Below are 24,748 nucleotides of genomic sequence, written 5' to 3'. Positions count from 1 at the left end.
AAAAGGTATATAATTTAATGGATTTTGGTTTTGAATGACATTTTGTTTCTGTGAACTGTTGGGTTTATCTGATGCTATTGTATCTATATTAATTTTTACCCAATTAATGTTTTATAAATAGTTAAATTGTTAAAAAAAATTAAATATGCTCAAGTTGTTTCTTTGAGCTAAAGACAATACTTAATGTGTTGTTAGGCCTCTTCAGTGCTGGAAACTGAAACCATTTTATTGACTATTTTTGCTGTAATGGCCTTAGTCCCTTTGCAGTACTGCTTTTTGCTGTGTGTGCTGCCAACAAGCAGGCTGAGTAATTTATGTTGCTTATTGAGCAATGTAACATAACATGATGCAAAGCTAATGAACTAGTATCAAATGAAATTAGAAGTGTATTCTGCTGATAATCTGATAAGTTTCCTTTACCCTGTTTGCCTTACCGTTTCTGCAGTTTTCTTTGTGACTCCATTTCAGGGGATTTGACTTGACGAACTTTATTGCAAAAGAAATAAGTGATTCATTATTTGTTTTCAAAAAATACCAACATATCACTGGAGAGGAAAAAATATGACGTCCTAGGTCACAGGTAGAGCGTGGACGTTGTTAACCCAGCTATGTTTGGGGGGGGGGGGAAATACTTCAAATGGCTAATAGTTTCCTTATAAAGTCTTTTTAGATTGGGTGCTTTTTTAATTTGCATTGAAGAATTTAAATTGCTATTTGAGTAGCTATATTTTTTTTTCTTTTTTTCTGACTGTAGCTGCTTAAGACTATAAAAGGAAATCATAAGTGTAGTAATTCTTTCTGAAGAAAACCACTTCTAAATTCTCTAGTGCTTCTGGAATGTTCTTTGCTCTAATTTTCAAGAGTTCATTATGAGATCTTAAAAATGTGTTTAGTCTTGCCACTGGATTTGAAGTTTTTTTTTAATATATATTTAAAAATTGAACCTTATAATATTATTGAAGCTAAAGTCATAATACATTATTCTAGCTAAAAATGACCCCAAGTTTGCTCTTGACCACTACTGAGTTAGAATGTAAAAAAAAAAGTTTTTGAGAAAAGGAGAGAATGCAATGAAACATTCTGTATCCATTTTAAAGCAACTTTTAGGTATTATAATCTGTAAAATCTGAGTTGTCATGCAAGAAAAAACTACATTTCTAAATAATCTTCCAAATGTGAGGCAAGCACTCCTGATTCTTTGGGGTTTCTATGCAGACAGATGCTTGCTGATGCTTGAGGTTTCCCGAATAGCACCAGAAGGAAAACTGCCCGGACTTGTCAGTGTTCATTGTTGCTGCTTATATGCCTGTGGGCAGCAGTGGGGCTAACAAGAATCAAGACAATTTCATACCATTGCTGCTTGCAGAAACTCACAGCACAGCAGCAGGCACATGCTCTGCGGCTACTTAATAGAAAAGATCTAGACTGGAAAGAGGGTTTGAGATGGAGGTAGTTGTCTCTGTCATTCCTTTGTTTGCTTCAGAAAGAAGTTATTTTTGGCCTTGGGACTTGAAATTTATTAGATGCCTATTATTACACTAATATACATTGATCAGAATTCAAGGCCAGTGGTAAAGGAGATTCATTCCTTTTCGTTGTACAAGTGTGGAGAATTGACTTATGTAGTCATTGCCTCTGGGCAGATGTTACTCAGCCTTTCAGTAGCTAACTCTTTGTGGGTTTAGGTCCCAGATACTAGCTGGCTTACCTCTAGAATTTCCAAATCTTCTGTGTGAGTACTTAGTCGGGTGGGACTTTTCAAGTCTCTTTTAAATGAGATAGGGATTTCCCTCAGGATTTCCCAATTGCTTTCTTTAGTCAGGATCAATGTACTATTTTTAGTCTCTGCCTCTATGAAACTGAAAATATCCATGTGTAAATAAAGGAAAAACAGTTATGTACATAAACAGCCATATTTATTACTTGGCTTATGAACTTCTTTTTTCCAATACTGTAAAAGGAGTGTTAAAGTAGTTAGTATCACCAATGTAAAATGGTAATAGAAGTCTTATGGTGAAGTTTTGAGATGATTGGCTGAGCTCACATCCGTAATGTTGTGTTTGGGATTTTTTCCAGCATACTCTAATACATCAATGGTGATTTGGGGAAATTACCTCATAGTTTCATTTGAAGAGCCTGAAGACTGCTCCCTCTGCTCCCCTTCCCCCTCCCCCCAGCCCCCATTACTTGGGGCATACTGTTTTCTGTGGGGTTTTTTATATTTTTTTAAATCAATTCCCTCTTTAAAAGTAGAATATTGTTTAGTAGGTGGCAGTTTGTAGTACAGCCATGTGCTCTCTTCTTTCTTATGATGTGGTTCTAATGGGAACCATCTAACTTGTCTTGGTTGATAGAAAAACTCTAAAGGCACTTTGGTATCCATCACTAAATGAATTTCTATGGTAGGTGAACCAAAGTAATTCAGTTTTGTACTCAAAGTTTTCAGAATTCTATGATTCTATAAATTCCATTTCTAAGAATATTCTCCCTGTTAGTACTGCTGTGAAATACTGTACCAAGAAGAGGGAAACATCAGTTCAGGGATGAACTTGGACACTGAGGTGCTGGAGTAAATGGCTGAGAGATTCAGCAAGCATGCCTAATTTGAGGAATTAGTGGTTTAGGTTCAGTTTTCAATGCAGGTGTAAATTACCTGATTTAACAAGAACCTGTATTTAGATTGTATAAACCTTTACTCTCTTTCTCCAAAATAGTATTAGGCTTGTTTTCTTACTTCAGAATGAAACACACTGAAGAATTCCCTTTGCAGGAATAGTTTGCTGTAGAAATCAGACTTTTAGAAACTTTTCAGAAAGGAGCATTTCCTTTGTTTAATATGGCCATAGTTTTTTTTTAAATGCGAGCTGGGAGCATGCATTGTCATTTCGGGAGCAGGTACAAAATAATCACTTTAAGCACAAATGGGTTTGAAAATACATACCTTAATACATGTAAATTCATGTATAGCAATTCAGACGTAAAAAAAGACACCATAAATCAAATCTCTTTAAGAATGTGTGCAATTAGCAATGCAGAAAATAAGTTTTATTCTTAAAGGATTTTAAGTTTTGCAATGTTTTTTATGGAAAATACATCTCTCAGGCTACTGTGACGGCATACTTGAATTAGTGACATTTCATTCTGTGATTCTGTGCTTTTTGAAAAGAAGTGTGTACTTTTAATCATCTGGCTACTTCTTTAGCTCTTTTGGCCAGGATAAAGTTCAATTTATATCAGATGAATTAAATTTTTCTGCTTCATTGCAAAGGTAGAAAATTCATATTCTACAAGGTAGTTGTAAATTGTAGGTATTTCTCATAGTATCAAGACATAGTATAATTTAGGGCATGTAACTGAATAAAAATGTAACTGGAATACTGTCTAGGCTAGACTTCTACTTAAGTGGGGAATTGCACTGAAGTGTGTAAAAACTTACATTAAATCATGACATTGTTTGGATAATCTTTGTTTTCTGTGTTTTAGGAATATATTTTACATGCATCTCTGTTCCTAACATAGGTTTTCTTGTATATGGTGCTGTTTCTTTATCCTTTTGTTGTCTCGGTCAGGATAGTGTGCTTTTCTTAACACATCCTTAAATAACACAAACTACCTGTCTAGATAATGTTATTAGTGTGGCAAAGTATTTTTGTTTCTGATACTTATCAGTGCTGAAATATACCATATGTAACTTAGGGGGTGGAGAAGAAATTTGGACCTAGAAATTACAGTTCAGTTGTCTCAAAACTTTATCCTCTATGTGCCCAGTAGGAGGCACTGAATGAGTGATGGATAAAAGTTTTTCTAAGCAGTCAGGGTTTGTTGTTTAAATTGAGTTTGTTGCAATTTTTGTATGGTTCTTGATTTCTGGGTGATTTCTCTAAAGTATTACCTTTTTCAGCTTTAGTACTTCAGGAAGTTATTCTCTGTGTGGTTTTTGTAATTCTTTGGAATTTGCAATGTTCTCTATTTCTGTATAATCCCTTTTTAAGGTTATTGCAAAATTGAATCTCCTTTACATGGCTTTGATTGAATAAGGCTTCCCCCCCATCTTTATATTTAAACCAATATCCTATGAACAAAACAATCCTAAAGTGAAAAATGGTGGTTTTCTTTTTTTTTCTTTGAGTTTCAATTACTCATGATATACACACAGCTGATAAGAATTACATTTTTGGTTAAATATCACATTATTTCACTATTCAGAGCATCTGAATTATAGTATTGATGAGGATTCCTTGACAGAGTAGTTAAAGAGTTGTCATGTAATTTTCCATATGTTTTTTTTTTTACAAGAAATGGGAATAGGAAGGAGGTAACTTGTTTTATCCTTTGAACTGTTTTATTATTCCCATTTAATGTGAAGCCTGAGGGCACCGTTTTTTATACAGTACAAAAATGTGTAGCTATTTCAATTTTGGGTAAAGATCTCACATGGATTCACAGTACTGTCAGTGTAGTGAAAACTTTGGATTATGGTTTTTAATGTGCATTTCTTCATGCAGAAAATCTACAAATGTTTTGAATCCAAATTAATCTCAGAGTATTCTGAAAGCCAAAAATCTGCAATCAATGTGGTGCCTACTTATTAGCTCAGCTTGGAAATACTGTACTGGTTTCAGACACAGTGTAGTAAGTAAAGCCACTGTCAAGAAAACATACTGTTCAGTTTCCTTTTTTTACTTTGGTACTTCATTTGTCCTGAGACAAGCTACTGTTTTATATGACAAAGAGATGGGAAAATTCTCCTCTGAATATTTCCATCACTTTCATAGCTACACGAATTGCCTTCTGCCTTCTACACAAAGTAATAACCAGGCTGTAGAAATTAGGCTGGACCTCCCTCAGCTGTCTTTGGAGTGCTAATATGGCTCTGAAATCTACCCTTCTTCCACTAAGCTCCCTACCCCAAATTTTAGTGTCAGCCTCCTGTTTTCTCTTTGGATCTCCGTCTTTCCTTCTGTTGCTCTACCTCAGCTTTTAATTTTGACTACCTTAGTTATCCATGTCAATAAAGTAAGGCTATATGAGAATATTTTAGTTAACCACAACCTTAGCAAATGCACAAGCTCTTCTCCTAACTGTCATTGTTTATGCAATATAAACCACTAATCCAAGAGAGCAATTTATTTGAATGTGTTTTAACTTCCTGCTGGAGCACTTCCTAAGCTGAGCCAGGCCTCCTGTGTAACAGGGAGGGAACACATGCTTCCACACCCGCATGTGAAGAAGTGATTGTCTTATTGTGTAGTAGGACTACTGCCTGTAATGTACAGCATTCTTGCAATAAATACCATCTGTGGTTGTGAAATGCCTCTACTTCTACATTTGAACTAGCCACAAAAGCCTTTTTTTACTTTATATATATTTTGCACCCATTTTCTGTTGTCACTAAAATTTCTTCAGGGAGTTCAGAAAAAGCAGAGAGGGGGTTCAGTGAGGGCATGGGAGTTTGGGTGAAGAAGACCAGTTTGTAATCAATTTTGAACACATGCAAGGTTACAGACAATCAAAACCCTTTGTAACAAATGGGAAGGTTGCAAAGTCAAGAGGTTATTAATAAAGGCTGTGTTTTAGTGAGTTATTTTCTAAATATTTTCTCCAAATTTTGATGTTGTTTCATGCTTCACATTAAATTGCAAAAGTGTTGTGAGGGTTGTTTGGCCTGTATCAGGGTGTGAGTCACGAAGTTGGCTTTGTCTGGTTTGTGAACTGTGGGGGGGAGTTAAGGCAGGGCTATATTTAGGAGTATCAACTGATGTCAAACTGTGGAGCACTGCTAAACAACAGTTTTAAAGGGGCAGCACTGGATAGTTAGGCTCAAAGTTCAGATTGTTTGTAGTAGTTTATCATTTAGTAAATAATTGGAAAACCTGATATTTACTAGAAATATTATTCTGCAGAGGCTGCAAGCCAAGCAGTGTGAGTTTCAAGTCCATTTGTACTTATCTAGTAGTAGCTATTCTGATTTCATTGTCAAAACTCTATGAATTGACAATAACAGGTATAGATAAATACTCAGTTACACCTTGTGTTTCAGAATATGGATTTACAAGAAACTATTTGTAAAGAATTGATTAATTTCAGTTACAGGTAGATAAAGGTAATGTTTGAGGGGCTGTTACTATTGAGTTTTTGTCTTAAGATGCAGAACAGCTGCTGACTTGACTTGTTTTTGACATTTTGCCTAATATTAATTCACTTAATTTGATAGTGAGTATTTGATGTTGCCATCTTTGTTTTTAGGCCTGTCTGTGTGAAGACAGTGAGATTGCAGTAAGAAAACTGCAATAAATTTCAGGACCCCAGTATGTGGGTGTGAGTCAAGCTTTTCCTCACAGAACAGAGATTATTTTTGTCTTATTATCTTGTCATTATTATCTTAATGAATTTGAAGTGGGCAGATTTTTCTAAGGCACTTACTGTTGGTTTAAGCAAACTACTATTGACTTGAATGTGAGCAGACCGGAGCCAAGACAAGGTAGGGAAATACTAAAATGCACACTGGAATGTATAAATGATACAGGTGTTCAAGTTAATGTATGGGGGATAAATCAGTTTATCAGTTACTGTCGTTTTAAGCTTCATTGGCCAAAGTACCATCATTGCCAACTTTGATAGAAGTCTGTTTTGGTGACTAATTGGATTTCTGAAACATAATATTGAGCAACACATACTCATTTAAATACTTACTGTTTTCCAAGTGTCATATGCTAAGATTTGCACAAATCATGCTTTATGCAATATGAAATATTGGGTCACCCATTGTGGGTTGCATGACTGTGAACCCGTTGATCTAACTGAAAAGGCAAACCTGTTGGTAGTTCTTGTTAAATCACTTACTGCACTTAAATATCAGCAAAGACACTCAAACCGATTCCCTCCTCCTTAGTCTGCTGGAGCTGTCTGGGACAAGGAAGTTGAAAGCACATGTGGTGAACTCTGAAGATAGCCTGCATGGTTCATTGATGCAAAGAGCTGTGTGTTGAGAAGCTTTCAAAATGGGACCTAAAATATTTGGAACCCTGATGGTTACATTTTTTGGAGTTTTTCCACAAAAGATTGTTCTGTGAATGTTCAAAAATCAAGTCCTCTGAGCAGTAGAACTAACAAAGCCTGGATTCCTGTGGACTGGTGTCCTTAAAATCCTCAGCTTCCCTCTAAGCTGCGTGTCCCAGTTGGCCAGCCAGGATGCGCGTGCTGGTCGCCAGGCAGCTGCTTCCAAGAGGGGTGTATAATGATTGTGTTTTGCCTGCCCTTTTTTCAGTGAGCTCACCAATTTTGGTCTCCCTTCAGTACTTAGCCATTGATTTTTACATAACTTGTGGAAACTTAATTATATCTGAATCCTCTCCTCTCTCTCACTGGTAAATTTAGTGGAAGTTGACAACATGTTTAAAAGTTGTTGAGGGGAGACTGTGTGATTACAGGAGTTGTGTTTTCTTTGGAAATGAGACTAAAATCATACTCCGTTTTTAACAGATTCTTTTGTGTACATGATCCCATCAGGAAGTATGACATACTGTGTTGGAAAAAGTCATTTGAGTATTCAGCCATTTTTAGCAGAAATGCTTTTCATTTTTAGTAGAAAAGGTTCATCTACCCTCAAGTCTTCCAAAGCATTTAAAACTGATACATAACAGTGGCAAACAGTCACGTTTCTTTTGTTCAGAAAAGCAGCTTACTTCTTGTGATTTAAGGTTTTGCTTTGTCTTGAAGCAGCAGCCGAGTCACTGCTGCTGCTTGTGGGTGATACATGATACCATCCATATCTGTGGGATCTTCTGCTTAGTCAGCAAAATGTTAACCCACCTGATCAAGTTTCTGAGGGGGTAGCACTGTGGCATAGAGACAAATTAACTTGTTTGAGAACCATGAGGAGGTAGCTGCACTTTCCGCATGGGTGGGAGAGGAAAGAAGGTCTCTTAACTAGTTTTATAACATGTTGATTGTTAAACCTGTACTTCCGGTTGGCTTCATCATGCCATAGGAGCGTCATTATGATTAGTATGTTGATTTTTCCCTTTTTTGGACAACACTTCAAAGCAGCGTCTGTTACAAATGTATTAATGCTTTCTTAGTCAAGGGAGTGAAAATTGTGTGAGAGGGAAAATTGCCTTTTTATTAGATTAGTTTTACTCTGTTTATTCAGTATCATGAAGTGGCTCACCAGAGTTTGACACATGCCAGTGCTGGGAAGCCAGAAGCAGGGCAACTGGCTGCTAGATCACTTTAGCTATATTTGAGATAGTGTTCTTAGACTACCTTTTGGACTGGGGTCTCTCTTCTTTTTATCCTCTGATGTAAATGAAGCAGTCAGTGACTGGTGTTACCAGTGTTGAAAAGGAAGTTAAACACTAAGGGTTTTCCAGATGTGGAGATGTTAAAGCTCCAAGCTCCCTTCCTGGTATCTTTTGTCAGCATGAGGCTCATGCCTGTTTTAACAAACAATGAGAGCAATGTTGGGGAAGTTCTTATTGCCTGTAAACAGGTGGGATGTAAATAAAATTAAATCTTATTAGTTACTTATTTGCAAGGTGGCCTTAAGATTAGTTATATTTAATTTCTCCATTTTGAAATAGAGGAACATTATACAGCCCAACTCAGTTATGTGGTCTTCTGCACTAGTCTTAATTCTCAGATCTTAGGAATGATCTCTGTATTTTTGCCCCATTTTTTTCTTGACATAGAGCTAATAAAAGTTAATATGTTTCAGTATTTTAGGAAGTCAAAGATATATGGACTACAAATTACAGTAATAACTCTGAAGGTTACATTATCTGAAGCAATCAGAAATTAGGGGGAAATAACAGGTTTTTTTCCTTAGGGAAAAAATGCTTGGAAAAAGGAGTAGCAGTCTTAATTTTTAGATATCATTTTATGTTTTAAATCAACATGATTTTGTTATGCTTATTTTACACAGATGCAGACTGCCAGAAATACCTAATGTGAAGCTGACTTGTAAAATTCATGATTTAAGCATAGTTTTAATTTTGTGGAAAAATAAGTTGTTGTTCTGTTGTTTTGGGTTTTTTTTTTTGCCATTGCTGTGACATAGCCCCTGTTTTAATGAGAATAATGAAGGGCCTGCAGAACATTTACTCCAGAATTTTATTGTTCTGTATTTCTTAGGTACTTTCGTCAATGATTAATGTGTGTGTTTTCAAATAACTTTCTGGAATTATCTCCTTTCACTAAAAAATTGTCACTATTCTAGTTTGATGGGTTTGGAGCATATCTTTGGAGTATATCTTAGAGCCTTTCAATCCAAGATGGGTTTTCATGTGGCAGTAACTTTTGGGTTTTTTTTTTCCTTTTAAATTTGAATGCATTTTCTGTTTATTTTGGAATATATTTTGCCGTTAAACTGGAGAGTATGATAAATAGCTCATTATTACTAACTTCGTAGGCTGCGGATATAACAAGTGTATTTAAGACATCCCCTATTCCCTCTCATTCTATCTCTTTGTGCACACTTTATGTCAAATAGTCCTAATCCAAGGCATTGGAAAGGGGCTTTCTTTTGTTAGAATTTTTCTTCTGATTAATTATTCCCCAAAATGTTAATTGTTTCTGACTACAAATGGACTATTTGAAGGTTTCTTTTACCTTAAAGTCAAATTCTTACTATCCTTTATCCTTTTTGAAAATGATTGTATTTAAAATAAATATCAACTTCTGCATAATGCAGATTGAAACAATCCATTATTCATGGTACTTTGGAACATTTCAAGCTGTATTTCCCAAGGCAACAAATTAATCAAGCAGAAATCACTTACAGGCAAATGTAATGTGGGGCGCAGGGGTTGCCTTTAAAGGGAAGCATTAGGCATTGGGTCAGGTCTTGGAAAACCGAATTTTAATTAGTTGGTTGCATGTCTTACAAGTTAACAGGCTAAATGGTCAGTGACTCTGTAGGGCATTTCCCACAGGATATTGTACATATTTGGTAATTGGTATGCTGCTTCTACTTGTGATGTCTGAAATATCCTAGTAACTGAATAGTCTATCTTTGCATTTTGCCTGGTTTATTGTATGATGAAGGCTTCATATTTTCTTTAACTGATGAAATGTAAATCAAGTATTTTGGGATTCTACAGTTAAACAAATTCTAGGATCAGCACAAGGATGGACAAAATGTAATGAGCTTTTAAACTATCTACCATTGTCTTTAGTAATTGGCACTTCTGGTAGTAGATTCTAAATTCCCCATGTAGCTAGGATATGTAATGCAGTACTTGTAGCAGTATGTTCGTGTAGCTTTTTCTAGGCAAACATTACAAAACCTCCAAGACTTTTACAGAGTAAAATTAATTCCTTGCAAGATCAGTGCCTGAAGGCCTCATTAATTTTAACACCACTTATAATTGATTCTGGGAAGTAACAGATGTTACTTATATTTTATAATCTTCAATTTAAGAAACCAGTATATATGTGAAATCTACCCATTTTCAGTTCACATTCCTAAAACTGATTAAAAACTAAAATGGCATTTTCTCTTAATGGTCAGTTGGTTGTTAGACTATGCTATAACTAATCTGATTTATGAAGACATTTCAATTTATTGATCTATTAGCTGAGATTAGTTAATTTACTCTGTTGTGGGAAGCATTTGGTCAAGAAAACAGAGGAATTTAGTTTGCTGTGTGCTCAAAAACCACTAATGAACTTTAGATCCTCACTCGCATCTAGCCTCAAGTAATATCATAAAAAGATTAAAATATTGTATGTGGTTTTATGTCTTCCCAGTGTCCAATTAAAAATTAATATTAAACTTGCCTACATTTTTAAATGGAAAGTCTTTGCCTCCATCTCTTCTCCTCTCATGTTAAACAGTTCCATGCACAATCTAATAGAGCACACTTGATTCAATGCTTTCCCTTGCAGCCTCTGGCTGCTGCCTCCCCCTTCCCTTCCTTCAATGTAGGTGAAATGTTTTGCAAAGATTTTAAGAGAGTAAAGTAAGAAGTGCTTGTTTTCATTAATACTTCTGGTCTACAATATATTCATGTTACAGACATAAGAAAACAGGATCCTATTTTAATAGATTTCCAGAACTGAACATGTGTGCTTAGCTGATGTTATCAATGGTGGTCCTGCAAAAGAGGAGACATCAGATTTCTCTGCTTTTTTTTCTAATATATACTTAATAAGCCAGACAGGTTTATTTTAAAATATTTTTCATTTTTCTCCTCTTTAATGTCCAAAAATATAAGCAGTATAAACTCTGTCTTTGCTAGAGGACTGCTGGAACACAGAGATTTGTCTTGTTCTGCTATTCTGAGGGTGAAGAATCTTAGGTCTTTTAGTATATGTTCCTTTTGCACACTTAATTGAATACTAATATCAAGACTAACTGAAGTATTTTACCAAACACTTCAGTGTTTTCTTGGGTTTTGCTGGCTTTTTTTCGTGGATAAGATTTATTATCAATTTATAATTGTGTACAAAACAGCTTTATGATGGGTCAGTAGCCCCATCTTTTTCTGTCTTCTACAAGGCAGGTGTCAGGATCATAGCTGAAGTCTTAGAGTTTCAGTATAGGAATTACCAACAAAAGAACTTTTTTTGTTTGTTTGTGAAATATTTTTCTCATTGAACCAGTAGAAGTCATCAGTAGATGAGCAACATATGTTTAACTGTGCCACCAAACAGGGAGGCAAGAGCCAGAGCTACACGTGTGAGATACTTCTCATCAGAAAAAAACCCACGTATTTTCTTTAGAGAGCATAGTTAATGCTTTGTTGTCTAGAAAGCTTTCTTTTTCTTTAGGTTTGTAGGGCAAAATTTTTTCCTTTGCATAGGATGTTCCATATGAATTCAGCTGATCTTTTTTTCCAGTATAATATGTGATTTCATGAATATATTTACAAAAACACATTTACTACTACTAATAAAAACCCCAACAAATCAGCATTTCAAAGGACTTTCAGATTATCAAAGTAAATATGTTGAAACAACTATTCCTAAATTCCATTTGTTTGGGACAACAATCGTGCTAAACTGCCTCTGAAGTTCTGGTAGTCATTTAAAAAAGGAAATATAAGTAAACTCAGATGTGTTGTTGTCAGGTCAAATTAAAATCATTTATTCAAAGTAATTATAAATCTAAAAATTGGTTTGTGTTTCAGAAGCCCTTGAAGAGTTTTATATGATGCTAAATGCTTTCCACATGCAGTAATAGAAGTATTAATTTGATGTACAGGCTAACTGAAGTGAGTTCCAGTGTCTGGGTAGTCACATGTACAAAGATCTGGCCACATACTTACTGTTGTTCAGTTTTACTGCTTTCAGGTGATGTCAAGTTGAGGATCCTGTGAAAAGGAATCATAATGTGTGGACTCAGGCAACATGTATTACATGTATACTGCTGAGTAGATCTACTAACACTTTTATAAAACCACAGAAGGGACCGTTTACTGCCTTTATCAAGAATGCTTTACAGTTAAAAGATCACAGTAACTTAAAATGGAGTAAAGGTTTGGTTTTTACCTTTCTACAAGTGCACTGATTTCAGAATACATACAGAGGAATGGGGTTGGATTACAGATATAGGCATGAACTTTCTTTTTAAGCTTCTGTGCTAAAATTAAGTTTAACCACAAAAAAAAAATCAGGATCATTTACTTCAGTTTTCAGCTTCAAAAATTAGTATGGCATGACAAATGAAATAATTTTGTAGTGTAAGAAAAACATCATTACATCCGAAATACTTTCATCTTCTATATATATTTGCCTCATTAAGCAACTTAAGGAAATCAATATTTCATTTTGGCTACACCTATTTGTAAACCCAGAAGGCAGATTTGGAATGTTAACTGAATTTGGGTTAATTCTGCTTACTTTAAGGTAAATTCATATTTTAGCAAGCAAATTCCTGACTCAGCTTTAGTGTCTGCTTGTTCACAAAGACTTCAGTGCAGATAGATATCTATCCATTCCCTTTATCATTTTAAAGATGTTACTGTTTAATGTAAAGGGTTTTTTATAGTTTCCTTGCAATTGTTTATAGTTTATAGTATGATGAAAGTATAGAAAGTTCATAATTACAATTGTCAACTCAATCAACAGTTAGGAGATGTATGTTATCATGCAGTCTGAGTACTTAATCAAATATATGACATTTTTTTCCCCAAAGAATTTCAGCAGAAGATAAATGATACTTGTCTACTCATTAGATACTTGCAATCCTCTTAAAAGCTATAAGGTGGCAATAAGGGATTTTAGCAGAATATGCTGCTAGATGGTATTACTGCTTTCCTTGCAGTTCTATAAAAGCAGATAGTATTGTTCTTTGCACTGCTAGTCTTTCTTCCCAAAAAAAATGCAGCAGGGTGCCCAAGCACTTTTTCATCTTTTACTACTTGATAATTCAGTAGTAAAGCTTTGAGGAACTACTTGTGTCAAAAGTCAATTTCCCTCAAACTGCTGTGAACTTAAAAGTAATGTTTTACAATAAAAACTATAACACCTTTGTATTGAGGAACTGTATTCGTGCTTCTGCTTATTAATCTCTAGCACATATTTAGGTAGAAAGTGTTCCTTTGAAACTCATGAAAAAACTGGGACAGAGGCTTTGACAGTCTTTGATTCTGATAATTTTTACAGACTAAGCTCAAAAAAGCAGGGAAAGAGGAAATTAAATACAAAAGAAAATGTTGACTTAACCTTTTCTTGTTAAATGATTGGAAAGTCTGAAGAACAGCTGAAATCATGCACATACTTCACAATATTCTGTTTTCCATACAAACAATTTCACTGGCCTCAGAAGCAAGAACAGTTGAGGGGGAAGTGCACAATTACAGACAAGGATGCTCACCGGCAATCTGTGCTAACATGTGGTGTGTATTATGGAAGAAGTTGATGAAATCTCAACTAGAATGTTGTCTGTGTCTTGATTTACATTCCCTTCCCTTCCAGAAACAGTTTCTAATATAGAAAGGTCAAGTTCTGCCCTCAGATGTCTCTATGCACTGCCCATGAGACTCAAGAGAAAAATGCTTAAAATCTGAAGCGATAAATGTATAATACAAAGCATTCTTAAAGTATAGTAGCTGCTTGTCCGAAGTCCCTACAGTTGCCATCATTTAATCCCAGTAATTTGTAAAACATTGTAAGATTCCTGAAATAAAAGGCATACTATTGTAACAGGGTTTAATCCCACCAGAAAGCCAGTTTCCCCTAGCAAAATAACTTCTTTTTTTTTTTTTTTTAAGCAGTATTAGTCACCCTAATGAGTAACTGTGCTAATGGTATCATCTTTTCTAGGCTCATCCTAGATATTGGGAAAAGGAGAATTCTGTGAATAGGTTGAAGGAGAATGATGATTGATATGGAATTATTTTCTTTTGTATATATATTTGGCAAATATATTTTTTCTTTTTGTTTTAATTGACTTTTAGCCTATTTAATGAGAAACTGGAAATATCCAGGAGCCAATCATACTTTTAAGATTTGTGAATTTATTTTCTCACTTTTTTTTTTAAGGCACCTTTTAAAAATAGGTGGGTTTTTTTTCAAGTTCCGTCACTGGGGAAGGAAAAACAGTATTCATATTACTGCCCAAAGTACAGAGATCTTAGACTGTTTGTAGACTCCCTTTGAAACAAAAGGCACATTGTCATTTTAAGACTTCAGATTCTGTAGCTTTACAGAAGTTCATGTCACACCTCTTTTTACATGAATTACAAATGAGCCTGCATGGTCTTTCTTCACTGATATTAGTTTAGTGCATGGAGCGTTTAAACCAGAAAGCTTTGCATATTGTAAAGTCTTAATCTTTCTAAACAGAGAATGTTGATAAGAAATGATGTATTTCAGTGGAGACAGTCTTAGTGGGAAGATTAACATTTGCTTTTTGTTTTACTTAGTTCCTTATGGTGTTAGTCCAAAGCTTGACATGTCTCCATTCCAGAGCAGCCATGGATTCTAAAGTGGTGATGTAGTCAGTGAGAGAAGATAAAGATCCACTGAACTAATGTGCTGAGGCTAGTAACAATGTGGCAGAAGTTAAAATTTAAACAGCTTTAATTCTGTGTTTGATTTTCATACTGGAAAGTAAATTATTTCCTTATCTGATCGAAAAAGTTAAGCGTGGTGGTGGTGTCTTATTTCATTTTTTGAATCATGAAAAAACATTAACTGCTAAAACTAACTGCATGTATCTTGATCTATTATGTGTTCAAATCTTTATAGCTGAATGCAGCTGGAAATGTGTACTTTAAAGGTAGCAAAATGATTTTCTGATGTGTAGTGGTTATGAACAAGACGTAGAGGTGAAAAGTAAATGGAGGCTTGTCTTAAATCTCCTGCTTCTTTTGGAAATTTTACTTATGGTGTTCTTAGCTATTTTTGCCTTTTAGTTACTATCATGTGGTAAAAAACTCTAGTGATACAAATAGGTGTATACTTGATTTAGTATTCTCATCTTCTAGGGCAAGTGATAGAAAGGACTCAAAAGAAGGACCATTGTAGATCTCACATTTCTCCATCTGTGTAATAATTTTCCCTGACGTACACCATAATTTAGTCTACTTTTAAATGACAATCAACCAAACTCAGAACATCTTTCATAATATTATCTCACAGGCTTTTCATGAGTTCTTTCTCTATTAAGAGGGTGTCTTATTTCCAAGCTACAGATTGACAATGGTTGCTGGAATAATACATTTAATACTTTCAGGTAGATTTATTGCTGGTTACTGTGAATGATTTGTCAGAGTAATCTGAACATAGCCTATGTAAAAACAGCTAGTTATATTTATACAAATACTCTTAGTATATGCTAGCAAAAATCAGTTTGATACTTAGATGTAGGATTAGGTTCTTTAGGACGAGAGATAATTTGTAAACTTTTTAAATTAAATCTCCACATCACATTTGGAGTCTTGCCTGTTTCCTTTATAGGTGGCATCAAGTTTGTAGAACTGATCTGAGTGTTGAACTTTGTAAAATTGCCTTTCTTTCAGTTAAGTCTTTGGCACACAGACAGAGCCCTGGAGAGTGGTATTTTCCAGTGCCTGTTATTATTCAAGTCCAGCTGAGTTCAGTCACTGTATTTATTTATTGACCAGTAATACATAGGAGTGCTAGTTCATAATAAAATTATTACTCTGCAGTAGGAGCAGAGTAGGTAATGAATTCAAGAAAAAATGATCTAGTCTTATACTTGCATCTCAGATGGTATTCCTTGGTAGACTTCACTTTTCAGCATGGGTAGCTTGCTTTGTAGTTCTCTACACTATAATCCCCTTAATCTCAACAGGACTATGCACAAGAGAAAAATACACTTATAGTAGTAGCTCTTTAGTAGATATGGCTCTTTGCCTTACATTATAAAATCTGAAAAGGTGATTTGGTTCCTGACTGTGAAGAAAAGGCTTTGCTACCAAGTACAATGTTAGAAGTAGTTACACATGTACCAAAGTATGTGATATTTCTCATGAGGGGTTTTTAATAAACTCTTGTATCTAAAGTTTATACACTCCCCGAACAGTCATAATTCAGCATCTATTCTTCTGTACAGAAATCGGGTGGCACACCACAGGCAGAGTTAATAAAAAGGAGCAGTTTCCTGATAAAGTTAATACTCATGTTTGAAAATTCCTATAGACATTTCTAGCTCTGTCTTCTCTTAAAATAAATGAATAAATAAAAGCCATGTACTACAAACTGCCTACCAGTGTGCATGTTGATTTGTGTGACAGACTGCATACTTTGTCGATTAGGAATTGAGAGGTCACTATTGTACATCTCAAACATACTTACAAGGCTTTTTGGTATTTCATTATTTAAGCTAACTTAATACAAAAGAGCAGTATTTCATCTCCCCTTCATTGCTTAAACAGTTTTTTCTTACCTTGGGTCCTTTCTTTTTGAAAATTACTGTACTATGAAAAGAAATACGAAGTCAAATGTGCGTGTTACAGTAATGTCTGTCTTCAAGGGCTGAACAGGACAAAACCAGTTGCACTAACAGTACTAGCCACTAGGAAGAAAGTTAACTCTATCCCAGCTGAAATGAGGACACAGATCTTAAAACAAGAGGCATATTTATAAGCTTAATTTTGGAGGGACTTTTCTAAATCCATTCACATAATTAACATTAATACACATCTCAAGTAGTATGTGTAAATTTCAGTGGGATGAACAATAAGTAAGTTTAAGATTTATGAATTCTTCCATTTACATATCATGTGGTACTTTGGAGTTAGTTATGTCTTTTTCTAATGTTATTTTGAAAATACATTAGTGCTAACTCTTAATCATATTATGTAAAAATGTGCTCAAGAACCTTTAATCATTATGGATTTTTTATTTTTTATTTTTTTTTCTGGCATTTGTTACTAAGAATTTGTAAATGAAATAGATTCATTAGGGCTGGACACTGCTCTGTGCCAGCTCACGCAGTTAAGCAATTAAAACACTCAGGTTCCAAACCTAACAGATTTTCATGAAAACTGACTTCTTTTTTTTTATAAAATACAATTGTTGCCAGACACTAGTATAATTCATGGGGTTTTTTTCCCTTCAAATGTGAAACAAAAGAGCAGAAAACTTTAGGTTTTCTTTATAGTAGTAAGAGTACAGTAACGTGTTAAAGAAGAGAGTGAGTCTATCTGAAGTAAGATTTGGTAACTTGATTTCTCTGGTTCATATTACACTGTGAAAAGAAGCTGTTCACCTCCCACTCTAAATCATTTTCTTTTTACCAGCTGGAGAAGATCAGAATAAAATGGGCCCATCCCTTTCTCAGTCCCTGGTGGTGATGATGATCCAGCATTTGTTTTTCATTCAAACCACATGTTGAATAAGTGAAAAAGAGGAAATACATACTGGTCATAGGTCAGGTGCAACGCAGAGTTTATACAGATTTATTTTCTTCATAGCATCTGCTGTCTTGCATTTAATGCCATTGAATGCTGTTCTGCTTCCAGTTAGTTTAAGACAGGTTTACTTAAATAATGACATTTTAGGTTTTGGCATATCCTTCTGGCCAGACGTTCAGCCTTCAGAGCTGCAGAAATGTCCTGATTCTGCAGATGATAGCTCTGCAGCAGACTGGCTCTTCAGAATTTAAGCTCCCTTATGATCTTATAGGGTGAAAGCTGACCCTCTTTGTTTCTTGCCTCAAATAAAGACAACAAAAACAAAAGAAGAACCTGGAAAAATATTAGGGTAATAATGAGTTGGAGTTAAGAACTTCTCTGCTTATCACTATTTGAGCAAGTAGGAGAGATGAGGAGGAAGGAGTACTGCACTGTACAATCATGATTTAATTTTTAAGCAGGTATAGATTATGAGCTAAAGGTTTCAGTTTTCTCGTATTGTTATATGTACATCTAATATATACTCCGTTAGAAGTACTTCAATGCTCATTGCTTATGATTGAAGGAGAGTCGGGAAAAGTGACTGTATATATCAATATCAGCTTTATTTGTTGTCTTTATTACTCAAACACTTCTGGTAGTGTTTTTATAGCACTGAATAATTATGAATGATGTCCTGTTGGTTAGAAATTTGAAGGCAATAATTTCAAATTGTCTTTAATGTGCCAGCCAGCCAAGGCTAAATATGCATTTACAGCAGCTACTTTGCAGATTTATAGCTAATATTTTTTTTAATATATTTTTTCCTTATCACTACAATTTAAGCTCAATTTTCTCCAACTTGCCAGCATTATAAAATATATTGGGATTAGAATGAATACGTTACTATGTCATAAATTAAATTTTACAGCATTCAAGTTACAGACAAGGAGAATCCCAGATGGGCATAACGGGGGTGGGAAGAAAGAAAGAAAAAAAAAAAAGAAGCATTCTTCACAGTAGGAGTAATTAAGCACTGGAGGAGCTTGCCAACAGAGGCTGTGCAGTCTCCATCATTAAAGGTTTTTAAAACCGGACTGGACCAGGCCTTGAACAACTTGATCTGACTTTAAAGTTAGCCTTGCTTTGGGCTGGAGGTTGAACCAGGTGGCCATTGGAGGGCTCTTGAAGTCTAAATTTGTCTAAATTTAAACCAGCAAAAGTAAGTCTTATATCAGCAAGTTTGCTGATGACACTAAGCTGGGAGGGGTGGCCGACACGCCAGAAGGCTGTGCTGCCATCCAGCGAGACCTGGACAGGCTGGAGAGTTGAGCGGGGAATAACTTGATCAAATATAACAAGGGAAAGTGGAGAGTCCTGCACCTGGGCAGGAACAACCCCAGGTTCCAGTATAGGTTGGGGAACGACCTGTTAGAGAGCAGTGTAGGGGAGAGGGACCTGGGGGTCCTAGTGGATGACAGGGTGACCATGAGCCGACACTGTGCCCTTGTGGCCAAGAAGGCCAATGGCATCCTGGGGTGTATTAGAAGGGGGGTGGTTAGTAGGTCGAGAGAGGTTCTCCTTCCCCTCTACTCTGCCCTGGTGAGACCGCATCTGGAATATTGTGTCCAGTTCTGGGCCCCTCAGTTTAAGAAGGACAGGGACCTGCTGGAGAGAGTCCAGCGCAGGGCAACTAAGATGATTAAGGGAGTGGAGCATCTCCCTTATGAGGAAAGACTGAGGGAGCTGGGTCTCTATACTTTGGAGAAGAGGAGATTGAGGGGTGATCTTATTAGTGTATATAAATATATAAAGGGGGAGTGTCACGAGGATGGAGCCAGGCTCTTCTCAGTGGCAAACGATGATAGAACAAGGGGAAATGGGTACAAACTGGAACACAAGAGGTTCCACTTAAACTTGAGAAGAAACTTCTTCTCAGTGAGGGTGACAGAACACTGGAACAGGCTGCCCAGGGAGGTTGTGGAGTCTCCTTCTCTGGAGACATTCAAAACCCGCCTGGACACGTTCCTGTGTAACCTTATCTAGGTGTTCCTGCTCCGGCAGGGGGATTGGACTAGATGATCTTTTGAGGTGCCTTCCAATCTCTAACATACTGTGTGATACTGTGATACTGTGTACGAAGGACTGGATGTATCAGAAAGGAAAGCAAGTCTTTGTGTCCTGTCTGTTCAGAGTGGTAAACATGCTTTTTTAAAATACAGATGGAATGCAGTGGGAACTGTGAGACTAAATATCAAGTATCACTGCAGACACTTGAGTTACCCAGATTTTGAGCAAATACTTTAACAGATACATTAAATGAACAGTGAGGAATTTTTAATCGGATTTTTGTAATTAGAATAAGTTCAGCTTTTTTTTTTTTTTCTTTTTAGCTTGATGATCGTGCTTTAGTCTCATTGAATGTGACAGTGGGTAATTTTTTTTTGTTGGTTTCCTTTTTCCCCATTGTTTTTTTGTTTTTCTTTTTCCAATTCCTGTTAGGAATAGGAGGCCTGCAAGATTTTGTGCTAAAGTCTGCAACATTGTCAACATCACCAGCTTGTCCACCATTTACACCTCTCAACTTTGAAGCGACACCAATTGTGCGGGTGGCTGTTGAACCAAAACATCCAAGTAAGTTTAAAGGAGCATGGAGATCGTAGTGCAAATTCAGTGTGGTAGCAATGCATCTTCCCACCCTTAGTCATCTAGCTAGTTTATGATCTATTCACTGGATAAGAGACTGACCCAGTATAAAACAAGTATGTGTTGCCTACAGGCCTGTACTTTATTGTCCCGGTGAATTCTAGCTGTCTAGTTCGTGTATCTGTAGTTGAGGAGACACAGAAGACCTTGTCGTGCCCTTTGTGGTCAGACTTAACTGTTCCACAAGTAAGACCTAATGCAATGCTAAAGGTTCACTATTCTTTTACTGTGAAGGTGAGTATATCTTTGGGTTTTCCCTTCTGCAGACATTGTTTTATGTTATATCATTAAGCTCATTGTACAGATTTGCAGCGCTGCTTCTAATTGATACCCCACCACAACCAGAGAGTAGTATATGTCTGGATGTATTTGGATTTCAGTCCACTTTCAATCTCTTGTTGTAGTGTTAGTAGAACCAAAATAACTGGCTTTCTGTGCAGTTACAAAATTCTCTGACACTGGCATTACATGTTTTTTGGAAAGTGATTGTACAGCTTAGCACCTGTTTGTCATGTGTAATCATATGTTGTACATCCTGCATTTGTTAAAGCAGTTTTGAAAGTACTGGAAATTACTGGTTCTACTGAGTGTAGCATTAAGTTGAAAATGTTAAAGGAATGTAATTCTAGAACTACTGACCAATTTTTGTGTAATTTTTTCCCATAAGGAAATTAAGCTTTAACATTCTTATACCATTGCTTTATTTCTCCTCCCTGGTAACTTCTGAATCTATGGTTTGAAGTAAATTTGTTAGAGGGATGGAAGCCTCAAAGGTAGCTACACTTGCAAAAGTTTCCTGAAAATCAGCTGCTGTTTGCAGTAACAGGAAGACAAGCAAAATTTGGCCACTCCAGCCTTAACTTGAAGGCAGTCAGTTATCCAGTGAGCTGCATATAGTTGTGAGGTGGCCCTAGCACATTGTGCATATGGGTGCCTCAGATTTCCACAGCAAACCTACTTCACAACTGCATTTGCTTATTTGGGAAAGTGACTCAAATCAGTACAAATTATTTGCCTATGTGTATTTTACAAAATGATTGCATGTCTTCACATTCATGTCAAAATCTTTCTGAAGGGTTCCCATAAGCTGTAAAAGGAAAAAAAAAAATAATAAAATCTATTCATCCCTCTTACTGGGCTTAAATGCAGAAGACAGAGCAGAAAGCATTCAACTGTGTTGGCCATGGGAACTAACACTCTGGTATTTTCTACTTCTTGTTTATTTTTATGTCTGTTTTCCAAGGATACTTTTCTTTTATACTCTTACAAGCTTAGCATTAACTATACAGTGTCATATTTCTTTCCATAATCTCCAAGTGAATGACAAGTTCAGTGTCACTCTTCCTTCTGAATATGAATATGCATACCTAGAAAGCCTGTGGATATTCTTTACCGCATATGTAAAGTAAGAAAAAGGAATCGTAATTAATTTTTTTAAGTAAATATTAATTATGAAGCACTGCTGACGTGAGGTGTTTATGCATAGCTTTGATGTAATCTAACCAAATTTCATTCAGCTGTGGTTGTTCATTCTCCATTAACTTTAAGGTGACTCTTTAAACACCTTCAGAGGGACAGCTGTGTTTTGTTTCACTGAAAAGCTCTCACATGCCTTATTTTCCCCCTTTTCAGGTTGTAAGCATTAAAGCTTTTCAGTGGCTTCCAGATAGTTTAAACCCTTCCTGTGCTTCATTTGCTCTTATGTCTTTTAAGTGATCCATATGGAATAATTTTTGCTTTTATTTTAGTAAAGTTAACATGTTATTATTTATGTCTTTGGAGCATTTTAAGCATTAGCAATTTACAGGTTACTACACTTAGCCATGAAAGATTGCATGGAAATACAAGTATTTACTGAAAGATGACTCTGAGCAGTAGTAATAAACAAGAAAGGTTATATCTCTTGATCATTTGTGAAAAAGAGTGAATTCCTGATATTTTTAATCACTTCGTATTGATAAAATTCAATTTTTTTTTTGGTTCTCAGCTGTTTATGTGCTGTATCTGGAGCTCATTGTATATAAGGAAGCAAGGTAACATGGTAGCTATCTTGACATACTAAACCTATTGTAAAACTATGTAAAACAAAAATGTGCAATCACTTCAAACGTATGTAGTGGTTATATTTGTATAATGCTCTATCACCAGCACATAAAGTCTTAGTGCCAAATGATGAGTATAGCTTATGCTCGGTTGCTGCTCTTAAACCATACTACACTTTGTAACCTGTAATGAGAAATTGGCCCACAGAAGGACCTCAAAACTTCGATGAAAGTATTCCTGAAATATATATTTTTGTTTAGACTTCCATGAAAATGAGTGTTGTTGTTTTTCAATTTATCCTACTTTAAGTACTGCTTGTTAAGTATTCCTTTGTTAATAATACCTTATTTTGCCAGGTGATATGCCTCAGCTGGTCAAAGGAATGAAGCTTTTAAACCAAGCTGATCCATGTGTCCAAGTTTTAATCCAGGAGACAGGAGAGCATGTGCTAGTGACAGCAGGAGAAGTTCATCTTCAGCGCTGCTTGGATGACCTGAAAGAAAGGTTAGAGGGGCAAGGAGGAAGACATATTTTTAGTTCAGTAGGTGTCTGGTGTATTTCTTGGTCAGATGCATATCTTTGATTTATATTTGAGTAAAATAGAAGCTTCATCCACCAGTGGTTTTACCATTGGATCGTAAATGTAACCTTTTGTAGCTATAAAATTACTTGCAGCTGGGCAGAAGCCACTAGATCATCACTTCTATACATCTTGTACACCTTATGGGTACTTTCTAGAACTGATGAATTGCAATAGGTTCAGAAGTCCAATTAAGCATGTGATGTATCATTTGTATAAAATTAAAACCAAGGGGAATCATGTCTGATTCATGAACTCTCAAAAATTAGAAAGCACCAAGACCAGAATGCTAGTACACACTCTGCATTTTCCCTTGCTCTTCGTATTGATTTTTCTTTTCTAATGTTAATCTGTTCTTTTATTAATAAGCAGTATTTTCTGCAAGCATATATGCATACATTTAGTGTTGTCTAATGTTTCTTCACATGGTAGAAGAACAGTTGTCAGATACAGCCTTATATTCTATAACTTCATTTACTAAAAAATTCTGGTACTTCTTTCCATGTGCATTTACTGTTGTTTTTGTTCTAAACCAGAAAGCAGACCTGATGATGGATGATTGAATGTTTGTCTAGCTGTACATACTTCCTTTCCAGTTAATACCAGACAACAGTAACTTCTTAGGAAAGCTAGACTGGAATAGTTGTAAAATTTGATGTGTTTTAAGTTACCCTCATTACAACTTAGTGCAACACATTCTTACCGCTTTTAAAAACACAGTATTAATTATTGATACTATGTTTCAAGTAAGTTCCTTTATAGCTCCTAGGTCTGTACATTCCTCAGTGCAAAGACATTTGTTTCTTTAGGCTCAAATTATATAGATGAAAGCTGATGAGTTCCTTTTCCTAGATATCAGTACCTATAATTTCAGGTGGTGGTAGCTGTTTTATTGTAAGCAGCTATTCAGCTGTAGGTACTGCTAATTAGAACTGAGGTTTGATGCTGAGTAGCGGCAGTTCTAAAACTGATGACAGCAAAATGTTTTAGCTTCAGAATGAGATAGAGCTGAAGTATAAGTGGTCCTAAATGCATTGTAGTAGCCTCACAGATGTCCATGCAATCACGTAATTCATCCTTTAAGTCACGCATACTGGGATATAATTTTTGCTAATTTTGATTTTGAATGTAAACTATAGCAGCACGGAAATCTAACTGCATCTCCTTTACAAGGATCAATGACTTATCCTTGTCTGGAAACTAGCTTTATTTGTGTAATAAAATAGTTCTATACAAACATTCAGTACCAGGAATGTTGTATAAATAAAGGTAAATAATATCTGGGTCTTATAAACAGGTCATTCCAATTATGGTCTTGGTTTCTCCATGTGTTTTAAAACCTAAGTGTAATTCAGCTGGCAGTATCAAACATTTTTTATACCTTCACATGCAAACAATAAAACAAAATCCATTGTCTACTGATCTGCTGCTTGCTTGCTATACCACAGGTTTTAACTGTAGCAGTGAGATAATGACCAATAGCATATAATTTTTATGGATAAAATAGCTAGAAAAGGCTGTACAAATCTTTGAAGACACAGGTTTATTATTGTACCAGTGATAGGAATGTTTCATTTCCAAACAAGGTGTTTGCTGGGAGATTCTGCTGTGT

At 35.7% G+C, this 24,748-nt stretch overlaps 1 protein-coding gene across 2 annotated transcripts in view; it reads left to right on the top strand.

The window, feature by feature from the left end:
* EFL1 (elongation factor like GTPase 1) overlaps positions 1-24,748 on the top strand; it is a 79,572-nt gene that overhangs the window by 33,216 nt on the left and 21,608 nt on the right. For both annotated transcript variants that reach the window (XM_061347271.1, XM_061347270.1), the window contains exons 16-17: positions 20,310-20,441; positions 22,913-23,060. In XM_061347271.1, coding sequence (XP_061203255.1) covers positions 20,310-20,441; positions 22,913-23,060 — 280 coding nt within the window. The remainder of the gene's footprint in view (positions 1-20,309; positions 20,442-22,912; positions 23,061-24,748) is intronic.

The sequence above is a fragment of the Neopsephotus bourkii genome, unplaced genomic scaffold, assembly GCF_033783945.1.
Source record: "Neopsephotus bourkii isolate Nb327-2 ecotype Australia unplaced genomic scaffold, CSIRO-AGI_Nbou_v1 NB_318, whole genome shotgun sequence".
Taxonomy (NCBI): domain Eukaryota; kingdom Metazoa; phylum Chordata; class Aves; order Psittaciformes; family Psittacidae; genus Neopsephotus; species Neopsephotus bourkii.
Note: the sequence above shows the minus strand (reverse complement) of the source record. Positions and strands in the feature narration are given on the sequence as shown.